General features: G+C 58.3%; 2 protein-coding genes across 4 annotated transcripts; one reads left to right on the forward strand and one right to left on the reverse strand.

Annotated features, from left to right (window-relative positions):
* The first annotated feature begins 655 nt into the window (after positions 1-655).
* Positions 656-5,125, forward strand: SLC7A4 (solute carrier family 7 member 4). Its single transcript, XM_006744510.3, has 5 exons — positions 656-704; positions 1,380-2,401; positions 2,881-3,521; positions 3,788-3,896; positions 4,004-5,125. Exons 2-5 carry the CDS (start codon positions 1,420-1,422, stop codon positions 4,192-4,194), a joined length of 1,923 nt encoding a protein of 640 aa, XP_006744573.1. The 5' UTR covers positions 656-704; positions 1,380-1,419; the 3' UTR covers positions 4,195-5,125.
* A 470-nt stretch (positions 5,126-5,595) lies between these two features.
* On the reverse strand, positions 5,596-15,660 carry P2RX6 (purinergic receptor P2X 6). 3 transcript variants are annotated; one of them, XM_081801678.1, is made up of 12 exons: positions 15,398-15,660; positions 14,467-14,617; positions 13,088-13,159; positions 10,097-10,172; positions 9,802-9,895; positions 9,635-9,715; positions 9,408-9,549; positions 9,209-9,318; positions 7,772-7,865; positions 7,617-7,682; positions 7,359-7,436; positions 5,596-7,271 (listed from the first exon to the last, which is right to left on the reverse strand). In XM_081801678.1, exons 1-12 carry the CDS (start codon positions 15,451-15,453, stop codon positions 7,188-7,190), a joined length of 1,104 nt encoding a protein of 367 aa, XP_081657804.1. In that variant the 5' UTR covers positions 15,454-15,660; the 3' UTR covers positions 5,596-7,187. The 3 variants fall into 3 exon arrangements, with proteins under 3 accessions (XP_081657804.1, XP_006744574.1, XP_081657803.1); XM_006744511.3 differs by having other exon boundaries at positions 15,320-15,660; XM_081801677.1 differs by lacking the exon at positions 7,617-7,682 and having other exon boundaries at positions 15,320-15,660.
* Between the last annotated feature and the right edge of the window lie 1,214 nt (positions 15,661-16,874).

The raw sequence follows: 16,874 nt of genomic DNA on the forward strand, positions 1-16,874 counted from the left end.
CCTAGGCCAGGAGGGGCTGTCACTGGCATCTGAAGGACCCCAGGGGTGCCCTGAGCTGGAAGGCTTTGGATTGCCGCCTTTTAGGACAAGGCTCAGAGCAGCCAGTATGAATTTTTCCAACTCACAGAACACTCCCAAAAGCTCCGCACTCCCTCACCAATGTATGAGAGTGGCTTACCGCCACCTGTACAGGACAGGTCAGGGATTGCCTGGGGCCTCTCAGCCAGACCCCCACCCTCATCTTACCAGAGGTTTGCCTGACTCCCTGCAGCCCCCCAAACGCCCCAATGTTGGGGGAGGGGAACTTGGATGGTGACCAGATGTGCGGAGGTGAAGAATCAAGGAGGGTTACTGCAGCAGTGGCAAGCGGGTGGGTTCCAGATCCCTCCAGACCCCGTCCTTAAACTTGCCTGCCTCCCAAGGCCACCTCAGTGATCTGGATTAGTCACTTACCTGGTGGCCTGGGCTTCCTCATCTGTGAACCAGACACAGTAACAGTACTTCCCTAGATCTGGGAAACGTTCAGGTCTCCGTCGTGTGAGGTATGGGTACGGTGGGCGATCTGGGTGCTTGTGTGACAGCGAGGTGGGTGGGGCCTCGCGCTGGCTCCGGCGCAGAAGGGCTGGGGGCGGGCTCTGCGCGCGGGCGTCGTCAGCCAGGCAGCGCAGCCACAGCGTGCGCAGCGGCAGCCGCGGTGACAGCAGGTGAGTCTCAGCGACTCCTGCAGGGACATGCTCCAGCCGGAGAGGAGGCAAAGCCTCGGATCCCCGGCCGGAGCGTGGCGGTGACGGTGGCGGCGGTGGCCTGTCGGGGCGGGGGCAGGGCACGGAGCTTTGGCTTCGGGGTGCCGGGCCAAGAGCGCCCCGCCTCCTGGCCGCCGGGTACGCAGATACCCAAGTCCCTGGGGCGGTGTGTGCGTGTGTGTGTGTGTGTGTGTGTGTGTGTGTGTGGTGAGTGCCACTGTCTGAGGCCAGGTGGCCACCTGGTTTACGCCCAGGACAGCAGAGCCCCTCCTGTTCCGGGTCCTGGAGGCCTGGCCCAGCTCCCGGGAAGCCTGGGGTTTCCACCTTGCTCTTGGATGCCAGACCAAGGAGCATTTCCCAACCGCGCTTCCTGGAGCTGCACCCTTTTCACCCTCAGCTACCACCCCCCCTTCCCCAGAAGCGCCCAGGTCCAGCTGCACAAGGCTCCCTCACCTGCCCAGAGGCAGACAGGATTCCCATTCTTCCCTGTGACCTCCTGCCCACTCCTGACTGATCCCAGCCCTCAGGCAAAGCTAGCTATGCAGGCACTTGGGTCCCCAGGGGGATAAACAGAGCAGACTGAAGCCTGGTCAATACCTGGTTGGGCAACCTGTCATTCCCCTCCGGCCCCGGTAGGTGCTGGCAGCTGGCGTGGTGCTCCTCTCAGCTGCCCATCATGGTCAGGGGGCTGCCCAGCCCTGCCAGCCTGGCACGCTTCTGCCAGAGGCTGAACCGGCTGAAGCCACTGGAGGAGTCTACCATGGAGACGTCACTGCGGCGCTGCCTGTCCACGCTGGACCTGACCCTGCTGGGCGTGGGTGGCATGGTGGGCTCCGGCCTCTATGTGCTCACAGGCACTGTGGCAAAGGAGATGGCCGGCCCTGCGGTGCTCTTGTCCTTCGCGGTGGCCGCCGTGGCCTCCCTGCTGTCAGCCCTGTGCTATGCAGAGTTTGGGGCCCGGTTGCCCCGCACGGGCTCTGCCTACCTGTTCACCTATGTGTCCATGGGTGAGCTGTGGGCCTTCCTCATCGGCTGGAACGTGCTGCTCGAGTACCTCATTGGTGGTGCAGCTGTGGCCCGTGCCTGGAGTGGCTACCTGGACTCCATGTTCAACCACCGCATCCACAACTTCACCGAGGCCCACATTGGAACCTGGCAGGTGCCGCTGCTGGCCCACTACCCAGACTTCCTGGCTGCTGGGATCATACTTCTGGCCTCCGCCTTCATCTCCTGCGGAGCCCGAGTTTCCTCCTGGCTCAACCACACGTTCTCCGTGGTCAGCCTGGTCCTCATCCTCTTCATCATCATCCTGGGTTTTATCCTGGCCCGCCCGCACAACTGGAGTGCCGAGGAGGGGGGCTTCGCGCCTTTTGGCCTCTCCGGCATCATGGCTGGCACCGCCACCTGCTTCTACGCCTTCGTGGGCTTTGACGTCATCGCCGCCTCCAGTGAGGAGGCCAGGAACCCGAAGCGGGCTGTGCCGATAGCCATTTCCATCTCGCTCGGCCTGGCAGCTGGTGCCTACATCCTCGTCTCCACCGTGCTCACCCTCATGGTGCCGTGGCACAGCCTGAACCCTGACTCCGCACTCGCCGACGCCTTCTACCGGCGGGGCTACAGCTGGGCTGGCTTCATCGTGGCGGCCGGCTCCATCTGCGGTAAGGGGCCTTTCACGCGTGGTGGGAATGAACAGGGCAGCGGGGCCCTGCCCTAAGCTTCCCGGGGAACACGTCTCCGTCTGGGTCTGTTACCAGTTGCATAATGGGTCCAGGGAGGTGCTAATCATTTGACTCTCCACCCAGGCTTGTTGGAAGGCCCCTACTCATTGCCCCCTCCCAATGGTACCTGAAATGTCAGTTCTGAGCGTGCACTTCCAGGTCCTTTCCTGGGAGAAGGACTCAGCCCTCATCAGATTCTCTGATGGGCCTGTCACCTAAACTAGGGTGTCCCATTCCTGGTGGCGGGGGTGGGAGTGGTGGGGTAACAATCCAACACCCCACATACACTCAGGCTCACTCTGAGATCCCAGACAAACTCATGCCCGTGTTCCCAAGGGGTTGTGCATGCCCTGGCTCCCAGCAGGGGCCCCTGATGGGCCTCTCCACCATGCTGACCAGTCCCCCACCCTCTGCCACAGCCATGAACACTGTCCTGCTCAGCAGCCTCTTCTCCCTGCCACGCATCGTCTATGCCATGGCCGTCGATGGGCTCTTCTTCCAGGTGTTTGCCCGAGTGCACCCCCGGACGCAGGTGCCCTTGGCGGGCATCGTTGTGTTCGGGGGGCTCATGAGTTTACTGGCGCTGCTGCTGGACCTCGAGGCACTGGTCCAGTTCCTGTCCATTGGCACGCTGCTGGCCTACACTTTCGTGGCCACCAGTATTCTTGTGCTACGCTTCCAGAAGGCCCCTGCATCCAGTTCCCCAGGCCCAGCCAGCCCTGGCTCCAGGGTCAAAGAGTACCACTCTTTCTCAGACCACATACAGCTGGTGGGCACCGAGCAGGCCTCAGGCCCCGAGCCCGGGCAGCTGCGGCCAGCTCTGAGGCCCTTCCTGGGCTTCCTAGGTAGGGGCAGCCCTGGAGCTGCTGTGGCTTGGGCACTAAGCATCCTGGTGGCCTCGGCCATCACCCTGGCCTGTGTACTGGTCTTCGGGGACTCGGCCCTGCACCTCCCATACTGGGGCTACATCCTGCTGCTTCTGCTCAGCTCCGTCGCATTTCTGCTCAGCCTCCTCGTCCTGGGGGCCCACCAGCAACAACGCCAGCAAGACACCTTCCAGGTACCTCCCCCAGCCAGTGCCCCCTGGCTCTCAGCCCAGCTAGCTCTCTTTGCCCTTTCCTCCTCTGCTGTGCCAGGATGAACCAGGGTTCACAGGGTGGGGGGAGGCCCATACACCCATCTCTCTCTCTTTCTGCATGGCAAGTGGGCTCTTGTTTCCCAAATCTCCAGAGATGGAGAAAGGCTCTGTGGACTCTTGAGAAATCAGACCCTGAGCCAGCAGACCTTGCCTGCAGCCCAGCCCAGCCCCCGTTCTTGCCCCCTCAGATCCCCATGGTGCCCCTGACTCCAGCCCTGAGCATCCTCCTCAACATCTGCCTCATGCTGAAGCTAAGCTACCTGACTTGGCTGCGCTTCTCCATCTGGCTGCTGATCGGTGAGTGGGGGCCAGGCTTGGGGCCCTGGGTGGGCCACAGGAAGAAGGCAAGCAAGGAGGGCAAGCAGGGCTGGGACCTGGCCCTCAGTCTCTCGCAACTCCTGCAGGCCTTGCCGTGTATTTTGGCTATGGCATCTGGCACAGCAAAGAGAACCAGCGGGAGGCGCCAGAGCTGACCACCACACGCTACGTGGTGTTCCCCAGCACCAGCCTGGAGGAGACGGTACAAACGGTGCAGCCCACCAGCCAGGTGCCCGCCCGGGAGCCCAGCCCCACAGAGCAGCCCGCCAGTCCATGAATCGAGCTGGAGGCCTGTCCATGCGCCTTCTGCCCTCCCCCACGTCCTCAGGAGCCCAGAGGGGCTGGGAGTCCCTTCTTTCTGAGCCAGCTCAGGTTTGCAGGACTGCTCATGCTGAGGGGTCCTCGAGACCTGGGGGCCTTAGCCCAAGTGCCTAGTTTTGGGTTTGGGGGAGTGGGCCATGGCCAGTGCTGGTGGTGGGTGAATATTTTGTCCAGCGCCTTCCTGTTCATGAGCAACTCCAGCTATTTGGGCAGGTGGGGTGGGCTGGGGTGGGTGACGGTGGGCGGGGGAGAGGCCCGCAGCCCCCAGATATCCACAATAATAACGTCTTGGCCAGCCATGTGCCCTGCTGCTGTGTCCACCATTTCATTCCTTGTGGAGCTGAGTGCTTTCCTGCCCCCCACCCCAAGAACCAGGGGATTGTCCCCAAACCACAGCAAAGATGCCGAGGTTTGGCAAGAGGGAGGTACCAGCTCTGGGACAACCCTGAATCGGAGACACCACCCGGCCTGGGTCCTGGAGTCCTGCCCTCAGGCTGATGCCCTCTGCCCAGCTCAGAGGGGAGCTATATACACCCCTACACACACCAGGAGAGGAGGGGTCCACGAAAAGGGCAGAGTCAGGCTCCCCCCACCACAGGCTCCCTACATGTCCCTTGGAGGGGGCAGATCCAGAGAGCAGAACCTGGGCCCCAAAAAGGTCGCCTAGAAAGGGCAGTGGAGGGGCGCCTGGGTGGCTCAGTCGTTAAGCGTCTGCCTTTTGCTCAGGTCATGATCCCAGGGTCCTGGGATCGAGCCCCGCATCGGGCTCCCTGCTCGGCGGGAAGCCTGCTTCTTCCTCTCCCGCTCCCCCTGCTTGTGTTCCCTCTCTCGCTGTCTCTCTCTGTCAAATAAATAAATAAAATCTTAAAAAAAAAAAAAGAAAGAAAGGGCAGTGGAGTTGCAGGTTCCTCCTGGGTTCCCAAGGCTCCCAGAAAGCATAGCATGTTCCCGAAGCCTGCCCAGGGCTCCTCTGGGGCATGTGCCCGCATGGCCTGCATGGCTACCTTGATGATGCACACCCACATACAGACTGAGGCAACAGCTGCTTCCAGCCTCAGGCCCTGGCCACAGCTGTCTGGCTGTCACAGCTGGTACTCTTCCCCTTCCCTCAAGGGCTTTGCGATAAAGGCTCAGGATATTACACACATGTATGGTATACACTCCTGTGTACGGATGCACAAGGCCTGGGCCTGCTCCAAGTACCACCGAGCCCAGCTGGTGGCTGTGAGGCCCCAGTCCTTGGGGGGTCCCCAGGCCCACACTTCCCCGTTCCCCACTGGTCTCCCTAAAGCCACGCTATGTCCATCATAGATGCTTCCAACTCCCCATTCTTGCCTATAAGGACTACACAGGAAGCTGCTGGTTTGAGCAGGCTTTACTCCTTGACTTTCTGCAGCTATGACCGCTTTCTCTGAGCCCTGAGCACAACCAGGTACATGTGACCCCACTCCAATAACCAGGCCTCAGAGCCATGTTCTCTCACCTTGGCTCTCCCGAACCTGCCTCCCCATGAACACGGCTCTGGGGATTGAGAAGCAGCAGAGACCCCCAAGGCTTTGCTGAGGCTCCAGGTGCCAGATGATTCCAGATGCTAGCCCAGCCTGAGCCCCCAGCCCTGGCCCTCCCCAACTGGTCTTTGTGGCTACGCCGCCAAGCTGCCAGCTCACTCCTGGTCACCAGGGACCCATGAGAGAGAAGCCCCTTGCCTCCCTTGGGTGGGTACTCCCAAATTCCTGCCTCTGCCCTGGGACCACAGGGAGTCTGGCTCTTGCAGCCCCTGTTCCTCCCCTCCTGACTGTGGGACTCTGGGACAGGGGAAATTCTCCAGCAGTCAGGAATCAGACTCCAGAAAGATGCCAAGCCAGCCTGCGGGGCACCTTTGTGTCCTTTGTGAGGGACATTCCTTCCAGCCACTGGGCTCTACCTGGGGTTATATTCAAGGTCTCCTGCATGCAGTTGCCTCAGTCTGGCACAAGCAGATGCCCTGACAGGTTCTTGGCTATGACCTTGGGTAGCAGTGAATTCCAGGTGTACAGCCTCCCTACCCCCATGGCTCCAGTGAGCAGGTTCTAGGGGTTGGGCTGGGGAGGGGGTTGGTTAATGAGGAGCCTTATAGAAGATCCCAAAGGACCCAGTGACCACCATCTCAGGCCCTCCCCCCTCTCCTCCCTATCCCAAACCCCATAGCCTGAGGGCCACCACCAGGGAGGGGCTGATGCTCATTAACTGGGCCGGTGTGAGACCAAAGGGTGCCTGTGTCCTTGCCTGGGGGTCCCTAGGGGTTGGATTATCTGCCTACCCACTCTTCATTCAGAGTTGGGTAGGAACCTGCCCCAGGCAACCCAACGCCAGAGCAGCCTGACCCCTCTTGTCGGGCTTCTTTCTACCTTGCTTCAGACTCTGGTTGCACGGCCCCCAGAGCAGCGCAGCTGAGGGGGAGGGGCTCTACCTACAATAGGGGTGCTGGCAGATGGAGGAGGGCTGGCGTCTGCCACAGCCAGTGGGAGGGCCGGTGCTGACAGCTGGTGAGCAGGCTACCGCTGGGAACGCTGCTGACAGAGACTAGGAGAGAGTTCTCTAGACCTAGACACAGGAAGAGCCCCACTGGCCCACTACCCTGCCACGTGGGTGCCCCAGCGTCTCCCCTTCTCCGCGGCTCCTGTTCTGCTGTGGGTCTCTATACAAAACTGGCTTCTCTGGCCCCCCCAGGCAGCACCCTGCTGAAGCTGGAGTCAGGAGAGGGTCAGTCTGTCTGGGAGTGGAAGGGTGGAATTCTCCCCCAACCTCCCACCCTGGTCCGGCTGGGGCTTTATCCAGCAGGTCCCCAAGACGGGGTCCCCACCCGGCAACCAGCAGGAAACAGCCTCAGGAACAGGCCAGTGAGTGGGGCCCGGAGCCTGGACATGGGCCACTCTGGTGGTGGTGTCTGATTCCTAGACTGGGCCCCCTCTAAGACACCTGGGCAGCCACATGCGGGGGTGTAGAAGCTGGCTCTGTCTGCTCAGAGTTGGTGGTCACCTTCGGGGCCTTTGCCTGCAGATGAGAACATCAGATCAGGGCTCTGGTCAGTATCCTCCAAAGTGTAGCCGAGTCCAGGGCCCGGACAGGCCCGCAGCTCACCTCCTCATACTTGGTACTCCAGTAGAAATGGGCTTCTTCATCCACATACAACAGTAGCAGGTCACAGAAGAAAGTGATCTGGGAGAGGCGGGGCAGACCCGTGTCTTGGCCTTCAGGCTGCCCTTTGGCCACCTCCCCAGCCCTCACCCCCAGACTCAACATCATGCACGGTGGGGGTCGGGGTGCTCGGTGTGCACTTGGGCCGGCCTGGGTACACAGTCGCTGTAGCCAGAGGGAGCCCACATTGGCCAGACTCACCACACCCAGCCAAGCTGCTCCGGTGCCCAGAGTGATGATCGTGGGGATGAGCCCGAACTTCCCTGCCTGAGACCGACCTGGACTGAGCCTCTGGGGCTGTGACTATCTCCCCCTCCCACCCCCACCCCCCATTGCCTTCACCTAGCACCTCCTACCTGCCCAGTGACGAGGATGTCGAAGCGGATCCCATAGAGCTTGAGCAGACTCCGGGCCTCCACACCTGAGGCCTTCCACCAGTGAGTGGCTGTCCTGAGAGCAGGAAAGAAAGTGTGGTGGCTTGCGCTGCTGTCACTCCTGGGCTGGCCCCGCCCTTCCAGGCCTCCTGCCTGGATGGGTAACATCCACTGACTCTATAAACCCCCAGTCCCAGCTGTCTCAACCCTGTATCATTGCTGGGAACACAGGGGAAAGGCAAACTGGGACCTACCTGCCTCTTGGAAGCTCCTTGCCTGCTGAGGGGACAGAGGGGACAGAAGGGTCCCTGCACAGGCACTGGTCGTGGGGGTGAGGGCAGGTAGGGAGGCAAGCCCTGGGCTGTGTGAGTCTAAAGGGTGAAGGGGACGTCAAGGGGCATCACCTCCAGGCCTGGTGGCTGTTGTGTGCATATTCGTGACAATGACCAGGAAGTGACAGGAGGATACTGGCGGGGGCGGGGGGGGGGGCCTGTTTAGCAGACTCAGAGATGCGACAGTAAATGCAATGCAGGATCCCTGAGTGCATCCCGGATTGGAAGATAAAAAGATACAAGACTATTACTGGCACAGTTGGGGAAATTTAAATATCCTCTGCCAATGTTAAATTTCTTGAGTGTGACAAGGGGACAGCAGTCACGTGGGGGAGGTCCTCATTCTTCTGCCACTCACTTTCAAATAGTTCCCGTTGAAATCTATCTACATATATCCGGCTGGAAGCAATCTCATTCTTGATCTCCTAAAGCACTTTTCTTTTGACTGCTGTGATTCGGTGACCCCTTACACTGGCTTTCTATGATGTGTGCATTTGCCTCACCTCTTTGACAATGTTTTAATCACTTTTGTATCTCCCTAGCTGCTCAATACATATTTTAATTAATCTAAATAAATAAATAAATAAATAAATAAATAAATAAATAAACCCAGCTTACTCTAGAGAGAGAGAGAGAAAGCAAATGTGGCAAAATGGTAAAAAATAAAACCCAAAACAAAACAAAACAAAAAAACCCTAGAGAACCCAGATAAAGGGTGTATGGGTACGGGTGTGCACAGTACCAATCTTTGAACTTTTCTATAGGTTTTTGAGAATTTTTAGATAAGACCTAAGGCAAAAGTAAAAAAGAAACGCCCCTGTGCCGAGGAGGGAGAGGCTGGGCGCGGGGCTGGGGGGGGGGGGGAGTAGTGGGGGAGGGGCTGGGGGTGAGGAGTCCCAAGGGACAGAGAGGGGACCGGATCAGGAGAGAGGCTGAGAACACCCCTCCTGGGCCTGGGGCCCTCCTTGCACACACAGTGGAGTGCCCGGAGGGGTGGGCCACCGTGTGGTGGGTCCTGGCTGCCACAGGAGGACAGGTGGAGGGGTGACCTGGCCAAGGAGCAGCTAGAGGGTAGTGGGGGCCGCACCTGAAGTTGTAGCTCCTCTCCTGAAGCTGGAAGGAGTAGTGGGGCCGGCAGTCGGAACCCCCAGCATCCAGGTCACAATCCCAGTGGACTCGGACACCCACGGCACCTCCCTGCACACGGCATATCGCTGCTTCACTGGCACATAGGCTCCGGACCCTCTCCCTGAGCCCTCCTGGAACCCTGCCCCCCATGGACCCACCAGCAGTGCCAGGTCCTCAAAGACCCCTCCAGCCGCAGCCACGAGGTCCCCAATACGGAACACAGGGCAGAAGGGGCTGTAGCGTGAGTCATAGCGACAGCGCTTGAAGTAAGTGGCGTCCCAGGTGTCCAAGGCATTGGACCTGGGGGGTGGGGGATGGGACGGGGGGGTCAGGCCAGGTAGGAGACCAGGAGGGTCTGGGGCCAGCAGGACCCACCCACGCTTACTTGGAGAAGTTGAACTTGCTGAAGGTGACAGTGTTCTTGATGAACAGGGTGAAGTTCTCTGCCTGGAACAGTAGGGGCTTCCTGCGGGCAGAGGGGAAGTGAAGGGCAGGCTCTGCGGTTCTGGGGCCCTGTCCTGGGCGGGGGTGGGGCGGGGGAGACACACTTACTCGGGCACAGTGCTGCTCTCCACAGGGCACCAGCCCTGGATCTCACAGGTCCTGTGGGTCCCGTTGAATTCCACACATTGGCCTGTTTTTATGCCTTGAAAAAACAAGACAAACTCCAGGCCCTCAAATTTCCACAGGGCCAGGGGAGGGGCGGGGGTAGGGCCAGGGGGCCGTTGACAGAAAGGAGAGACGCAGAGGCACCACCAGGCCTGCCCTCAAGAGCCACCCAGGGTCCCAGCCCAGCCCCTGGAGCCCCCACCCAGGGGAGGCACTGGAAGACAGGGCCCACAGTTACCGTGGCTGTGCGTCCCTGTCTCCCCTTCAGGACAGTCCTCATCGGCCCAGCAATTAGCCAGCGGGATGGAGGGGTGCTGAGGTGGGGAAAGCAGAGTTGCCAAGGGCCCGGGGTATGGCTCCCCTCTATGACCCAGCCTTGAAGCCTGCAGGTGCGGCCCCCACTGCCTTAGCCCCATAGAGATGCCTGAGTTTGGGGGGGCACATGGGAAAGCTGGAGGGTACAAATAAAAGGAGGTGGTCAGAGGAGAGTAGCGAGCAGCCCCCCGGCCAGCTAGGGATTCAGGTGCTGTATTCCAAGGCAGAGCAAGCTTCCTTCCTTCCTGATAGTTCTCTCCCCGCTGGAGGCCCAGATCCTCTGGTCCAACTCAGATGACAGAACAGGGAAGGTGAAGGGACTCTGCGAAGGGCAAGTTCATGCCAGGGTGGAGGGACTGGGTGTGGGGAACAAAGGGCAGGGCCCTGGTTGGAGGGGTCTGGGTAGGGAAGTGGGTAGGACCACACACACTGTTTGTTCTTCCATAAAACAGGGACATTAGCGCCTGCACGCTCACACTATTCTAGGGGTCAGTCAGAAGGGGGAGGTGGCAAGCTTTCTGGGGGCCCTAGAGCCTGGAGAGGAAAGCACACTCTCACAGATACATTCCGCCCTAGGCTGACAATGAACGCCATGGTTCGGGTCACCTGGCTCACGAGCCCAGTGCCACGGTGGAAAGAAGGGTTCGGGGACTCTAGGCCAAATGAGACAGTGGGACCGTGAGGGGTGGGGACTGTGACAAGTGGGCAGAGGACAGAGTAGGGCCACCTGTGTCCTGAGTCCGCCCCTCCTCTCCCCCCCGCCCCGGCTGGGCTGCCATCTCCTCCAATCGGACCCCATGATGACCACCACAGGGCCTGGTCTCTGCGTCATCTGCCTCCATTCATTCAGCAGAGACCATCTCGGCCTCCGCTGCACTCCTGTGATCAAGTTCAGCTCCTTAGCAGAATTCACAGGGCCCCTGAGATCTCGGGTTACCCCCTCGCCACCTCAATCCAAATCTAGGCTCCAACCCCACTCTGAAGCAGGTGACCCCGGAGGTGCCTCATCTCACAGAGCTTGGGGCCTTTGCTCACACAGCTCCCTCTGCTTGGACATTCTCAAGATCCCACTTGAGTCTCCAGTCCTGTGGGAAAGCCTTCCTGAGGCCCTGGGCCAGCAGACATGCCTCCCTGCGTCTCCAGCTATGGGCTCTGCCTGCATCCCAGGAACTGCCTCCTTGGCTGGGCTGCCTATGCAAGAGCTGCTTGAGATACAAGCGGCGGAGTTTTGCATCCCCAGCATCGGGCCTGCCCCCCACCCACCCACCCACACACACACACAACCCGTCCGGAGGCTCAGCAGGTGTTTGCTGGAGGCTGGACTCTCCAAGAAGAACAGTGCATGTGTTGGGAGGGACCGGATGACCAGGACCCCCGAGAGGAGATGGCAGGAACGCTGGCTAGTCTCAGGAAGTCATGTTGTCAGATCTGATGAATTCCTTCCCAGCCCCGGAAGTTTCATGGGAAGAGCTCAAAGCCGGGACATGAGGCAAAGAGGAATCACATGGATTCCAGAAAACGCAGAATGATGGCTTCAGCGAAATTTCAGGACAGCCTACACACTCAACATTAATTAGATGTCTTCTGAACATTTAGTAAAAGAAAGACATCATGTGCATTTGCACATCCTTTGTACACATGCTTTACCTCCTTTGCGGACGGGGCCAGCCTGGGACATGTGACACCCCCAGCATCTGTGGTGGCACCAACAACCAGGACATAGGGGACAGGTGACCACACAGTTACTCTCCAGCCCCGTAAGCAATTAAATGTCAGGCTGGATTTTAAAAAGAGGTCACCATGGAGGTAGGCTTCCAGGGCTATGTGTTGGGTGCCAACTGCTCAAACAAAATCCACAGCTGGAAACCATACACGTAGAAATGGGTAAGAAGGTAAATTTTATGTCACATGTATTTTATCACAGTAAAAAAATTTTTGGAAAAAACCCCACAGCTGGAGAGAAGAGTAAGTGTGCTCTGTGACAGACACTGGATCTGTGGGATATCCTCAGGCAAGGGGAAAAGGTGAGATTTCAGGCGGAAAACCTGTGATTCTGGATGAGAAATAGACAAGAATAGGGGGTGAGAGACTCTGGTGTGACCACAGTTGTAGTGAAAAATATCCAGAGATCATAAGTGACCCTGAGCTCAGCATCAGCAGGAGTGTGCTGTGTTTGGCCACAAAAATGGAAGCTGACTTGGGACACATTAATAGAGACTGCACATAGAAAAGAGGAGGTGATTAGGGCGCCTGGGTGGCTCAGTTTGTTAAGAGGCTGGCTCTTGATTTTGGCTCAGGTCATGATCTCAGGGTCCTTGAATCGAGCCCCACATGGGGCTCCTCGCTCAGCAGGGAGTCTGCTTCAGGGTTCTTTCTCTCCCTCTGCACCAGTTACCCCCACACACACCCCTGCTCACGCTTGCCCACGCTCTTTCTCGCTAAAAATAAATAAATAAATCTTACAAAAAAAGAAGAAAAGAGAAGGTGATCTAGCCTCTTGCCATTAGAGCTCACCTGAGCCTTGTACCCAATTCTGGGTGTTACATTGACAACCTGAAGGGTGCCCAGAGGTGGGACCAGGGCGGGAAGGGCCAGGACATCTCACAGAGGGCTACGGTGGAAGGCTCCAGAAGACAGCTCAGAGGTCCAGAGGCTGGACAGCCTTGAGCACGAGAGTCTACCTTGCTGAGACCCTATCTTCTCATCTTAAATGGGATCGCAGTAATTCCTACCAGCAGGGTATTTGTGAAGATTAAGTGGAATGATTCACGAAAAGGTTTTAGCTCAGTGCCTGACATACAGGAGCACATACTGAACCCTCAGTTACATGGGAAGGAGAACGGGGGACATGGCTGGTGACCCAGGGCTGGCAGAGGAACTAGGGACCTGCTGGGAAGCTCCTGGGCAGGCTTACCTCTGGGCATCTGTCCTGAACTTGTTCTGGTGTCACGAGAAAATTGGTCACCAAGAAGAACACGTTCTCTCCCTAGAAAGCAAGTGTCAGGGTTGGTCCCTGCTTCCCTCCCCCAAAGGGAGAGGCCAGAACTGGCAGCTTAGCTGGTGGGGAAAAGGGTCCTGGCCTGATCAAGTCAGGAAAGTACCTCCAGTGAAGCCAGCTGAAGTAGAGATAAGAAGCTGGCTGGGTTTCTGGTCATTTCGAGAAGCCCACAGCTGCCTTTTTGAGACAAGTGTATTTTTCATGTTCATACTCATTCTCTCAACCAGAATTGTCCAAGCGCCTCCTGCTTCTAGGCACTGAAGATCCAGAGCTGAGTTGGACTGGGGACCTGCCCAAGGTAAAGGGGATGTGGACCCCTCAATTGCACGCATAGTCAGGGCCGAGTGGAGCAGGTGATGAGTTCCACCTGGGCAAAGGGTGACTAAGGACAGGCCGGGTGGCTGACACCCAAGTGCTGCATGTGTGAGCTCTGCAAGTTTGGGGCAATGCACACCCAGGAAGGAGAGAAGGCAGCGGGTGTGACAGTGGTCAAGATCTGGACTTGGTGGCCACCACCATGGAAAAGGAGTCTTCCCAGAGTGGAAACAAGGTTTGGCAGGCTCTGATTGATATCACATAGGAAAGCTCAGACTGGCTGCTGGGCGGCGTGCACCGGGGACCCACTAGAAGCTCACGGCCTCATCCAGGTATGACCCAGGCAGCAGTGAACACTGCTAGGAAACGGAATATGCACAGAAGGGAGGCACAGGTCCAGCTTTGGCCCTCACTGGATGAAAAGAGGCCACGCCGGGAGAGGGAGATGATTCCTCTTTGGATGTGGTGGATATGCACCCAGGAGGCAGGTGGCACTTGGGGCAGGCAGTCACTGGGGCTACAGTTTTGGCATTGGCAGGATAAAGGTAGAAACCGAAGCTGTGGACAATCTGGGTGGGGGAAGAAGGAGCTGGAAATGCTGTGTGGGAGCGGCAGAGGAGGAGCACCTGAGAGCCATGCCCCAGGTCAGGGAGGGGAGCATTCAGGAAGCTCAGACCCTGGTCCCCTCCACTTCTCCCGCCCCATCCTCAAGCTCCAGCCTTGAGTTCCTAAACATTCCACTCTTCCAGGGGCAGCCTTTAGAAAGACAGTTCCTCTGACCTGGCTTCTGTCCACCCGGAAACCTCTTACACATCCCGGAAAGCCCCGTCCAGGCACCGCTCCTCTGTAAGGCCCTTCCCAAGCCCGACCCTATGCGGTGCCAATACCCTGCTCGGGCCTCATGTGCCCCTCACGCACACACTCGCCACAAGGGTGGTGTCAGGGGTGTCACTGCCTGGCAGCAGGACCAAGGCACCTACCTGTGGTGGCTTCACAAAGTCCGCCGCGTCCCACAGCTGGTGACCCAGCTCCTTGATCTGGGTCACCGAAACCCCTTTGAGTTTGGTGATGACGGAAATCTGGGGGTCCGGATCTCGCTCCTGGTATCCTTTTTTGGCGAGGAGAGCCCACCTTAGGAAGAAGCGATGGGCAGTGTGGCCTGTCTCTGGTCCATGGTGAGCAGTGGCAGAGCGGGCCCCACCCTCTCGGCCTCTCTCCTCACACACCCTCCAGGCTCCCAGCCCAGCATGCAGGGCCCCTGCCTCCCCTCCAGCCTCATTTCCCACCCCAAACACCCTGCACAGGCCAGAAGCTCCAACCATGATCAGACAGCCAGTGCCTTTCATGGGTGTCCCCTATCAGGCACTCGTGGGCTTGGAGATGCCCACCACCACCTCTTTCACCAGCCAACACCCGCCCCCTGCCCTGGCTAGGCCCAAGTCCTCCTTAAAGACTCCCCTGACCCAGCTAAAACTGGTGGTCTCCCAGCTCTCCCAAGCATCAGGGACTATACCTCCTGCCCCACCAGGGGCCTCCTGGTACAGATAGGGACGCATCTTGCTCTGTGCCCAGAGATCAGTATGGGCCTGGAAACAAGGCCCAGGAGAGGAAGGAGGTGGGCACACAGGAGGACCCAGGCCCACAGCTTGCTCTTGTATCCACTGGCTTCTAGACAGACAAAGATCCTCCCTCTGCCTACTTCCTCCCTATCCCAACCTGCTCCCCTCTGCTACCACCAGCTCAGCCCCTGAAGAGTCAAACCGTCAACCCTCAGCCCAGCAGGCCCAGTCACTATCCCCCCAGCCAAGTGTGGCCCAGGAGTCTTTCTCTTACCCTACCACGTAGGCCATGACCCCAAGCTGCAGCAGCCTCTGCAGGGCGCCCACCCGCCAATTCCTGGTTATCACATACTTCTCCGTTTTGTAATCCAGAAGCCCCCAGCCTGCCAAGGCCCCTGCGGAGCCCATGCTTCCAGCTCCTGTGGGCTGCTGGGGTGCATGAGTCAGCACAGCAGCTGCAAACACCGCTGAATGGGAAGTAAAGCAGGAGCCCTAGCTGGCCCAGGCCAGCAAGCTATTAAAGGGACACTTCCACTGGGGACAGGATCCAGCCGCCACCCCCCAGCCCTGGGTTCAGTCCCAACCCCTGGCTGCCCAGGACCTCCCACCCTCTCCTTCTGAGGGGGCCCAGGGCCCCCGCAGAGAGGAGAAGCCTCTGCAACCCTACCCTCTGGCCTCACTTCCTTGGGGGAGGGAGGGAGGAGGAGATGACAAGTGTCATAGGTGATGCAGTTTGGGAGTATAGGTGAGGTTCAGTGGGGTGGAGTCTGGAGCCGACGACCAAGAAAGAATTCTTGAGGAGTCTTTGGTGCAAAATGGTGGTTTATTAAAGCACAGGGACAGGCCCCGTGGGCAGAGAGAGGGGCTGCCCTGTGGTCTTGAGGAGGGGCTGATTACATACTCAGGAGTTGGGGAGGTGAGGACAAAGGGGGTGCCCAGAAGGACTGTCATTTGCTAAAGACTCTCAGGATACTGGAGGCCTGGTTATTGTCAAGCCACTGCTGTTTTCCCCTCTAATGAGGCACTAACATGAAGACAGTTGGGAGTTTCCTGGAGGAATGTTACATTCCTCCTATCACAAGTCCTTGTCAGTGGGCTTTAGGTTCAAAAGAAATTCAATTTTATTTACATTTCCTTGCATCTCAGTCTCCCTTCAGTTTATGGAGGGGAGGGTGATGTTAGGGCTTCAAGAAACTGAGTTATGGGTCTCTTGGAAGTTAGGCTATTGAAAGCCTCTTCCTTGTAAATCACTAGGACATTTGTAAACTGAGGGAGACTCCTGTCTTGCAAGACTGTGATCTCTATCAGTTAACCATTTGTTTTTCCTTTAGGGCAGCCAGGAGTGCCTGAGGAATGTCACATATATCCCAAAGGGGGGTGGGGGGTTGTACGGCGCCAGCTTCGGCTTAGTCCTCAGCTTGCCTTCTGTTCCCTCATCAATAGGTACTGTGAGAGGGCAGCTTGGGGGCTGCAGGAGCCCAGAGAAGGGGTCAAGGAAAGCTTCAAGAAGAAGTGACCTCGGGACGCCTGGGTGGCTCAGTCGGTTAAGCGGCTGCCTTCGGCTCAGGTCATGATCCCAGGGTCCTGGGATCCAGTCCCACATCGGGCTCCTTGCTCGGCGGGGAGCCTGCTTCTCCCTCTGCCTGCCTCTCCCCCTGCTTGTGTTCTGTCTCTCTGACAAATAAATAAATAAAATCTTAAAAAAAAAAAAAAAGTGACCTCTGAGCTGACACTTGCAGATTCTGAAGTTCAACAAGCACAGTTGGAGAGGAATGTTCCTGGTGGAGCAAGCAGCATATGCGACGCTAGAGCATGAGAGAGAATTGGCA

The sequence above is a fragment of the Leptonychotes weddellii genome, chromosome 13 (genome assembly GCF_054177405.1).
Source record: "Leptonychotes weddellii isolate Sample4059 chromosome 13, ASM5417740v2, whole genome shotgun sequence".
NCBI classification, from domain to species: domain Eukaryota; kingdom Metazoa; phylum Chordata; class Mammalia; order Carnivora; family Phocidae; genus Leptonychotes; species Leptonychotes weddellii.

Bases quoted from the DNA above. Each gene is read 5' to 3' on its own strand.
- SLC7A4 (XM_006744510.3), top strand. From the start codon at position 1,420: ATGGTCAGGGGGCTGCCCAGCCCTGCCAGCCTGGCACGCTTCTGCCAG. The intron at 2,402-2,880 runs GTAAGGGGCCTT...CCTCTGCCACAG, and splicing joins GGCGGCCGGCTCCATCTGCG to CCATGAACACTGTCCTGCTC. The intron at 3,522-3,787 runs GTACCTCCCCCA...TTGCCCCCTCAG, and splicing joins GCCAGCAAGACACCTTCCAG to ATCCCCATGGTGCCCCTGAC.
- P2RX6 (XM_006744511.3), bottom strand. From the start codon at position 15,453: ATGGGCTCCGCAGGGGCCTTGGCAGGCTGGGGGCTTCTGGATTACAAA. The intron at 9,896-10,096 runs GTAACTGTGGGC...TGTTTTTTCAAG, and splicing joins GACAGGGACGCACAGCCACG to GCATAAAAACAGGCCAATGT. The intron at 9,550-9,634 runs GTAAGCGTGGGT...CCCACCCCCCAG, and splicing joins AGCAAGTTCAACTTCTCCAA to GTCCAATGCCTTGGACACCT.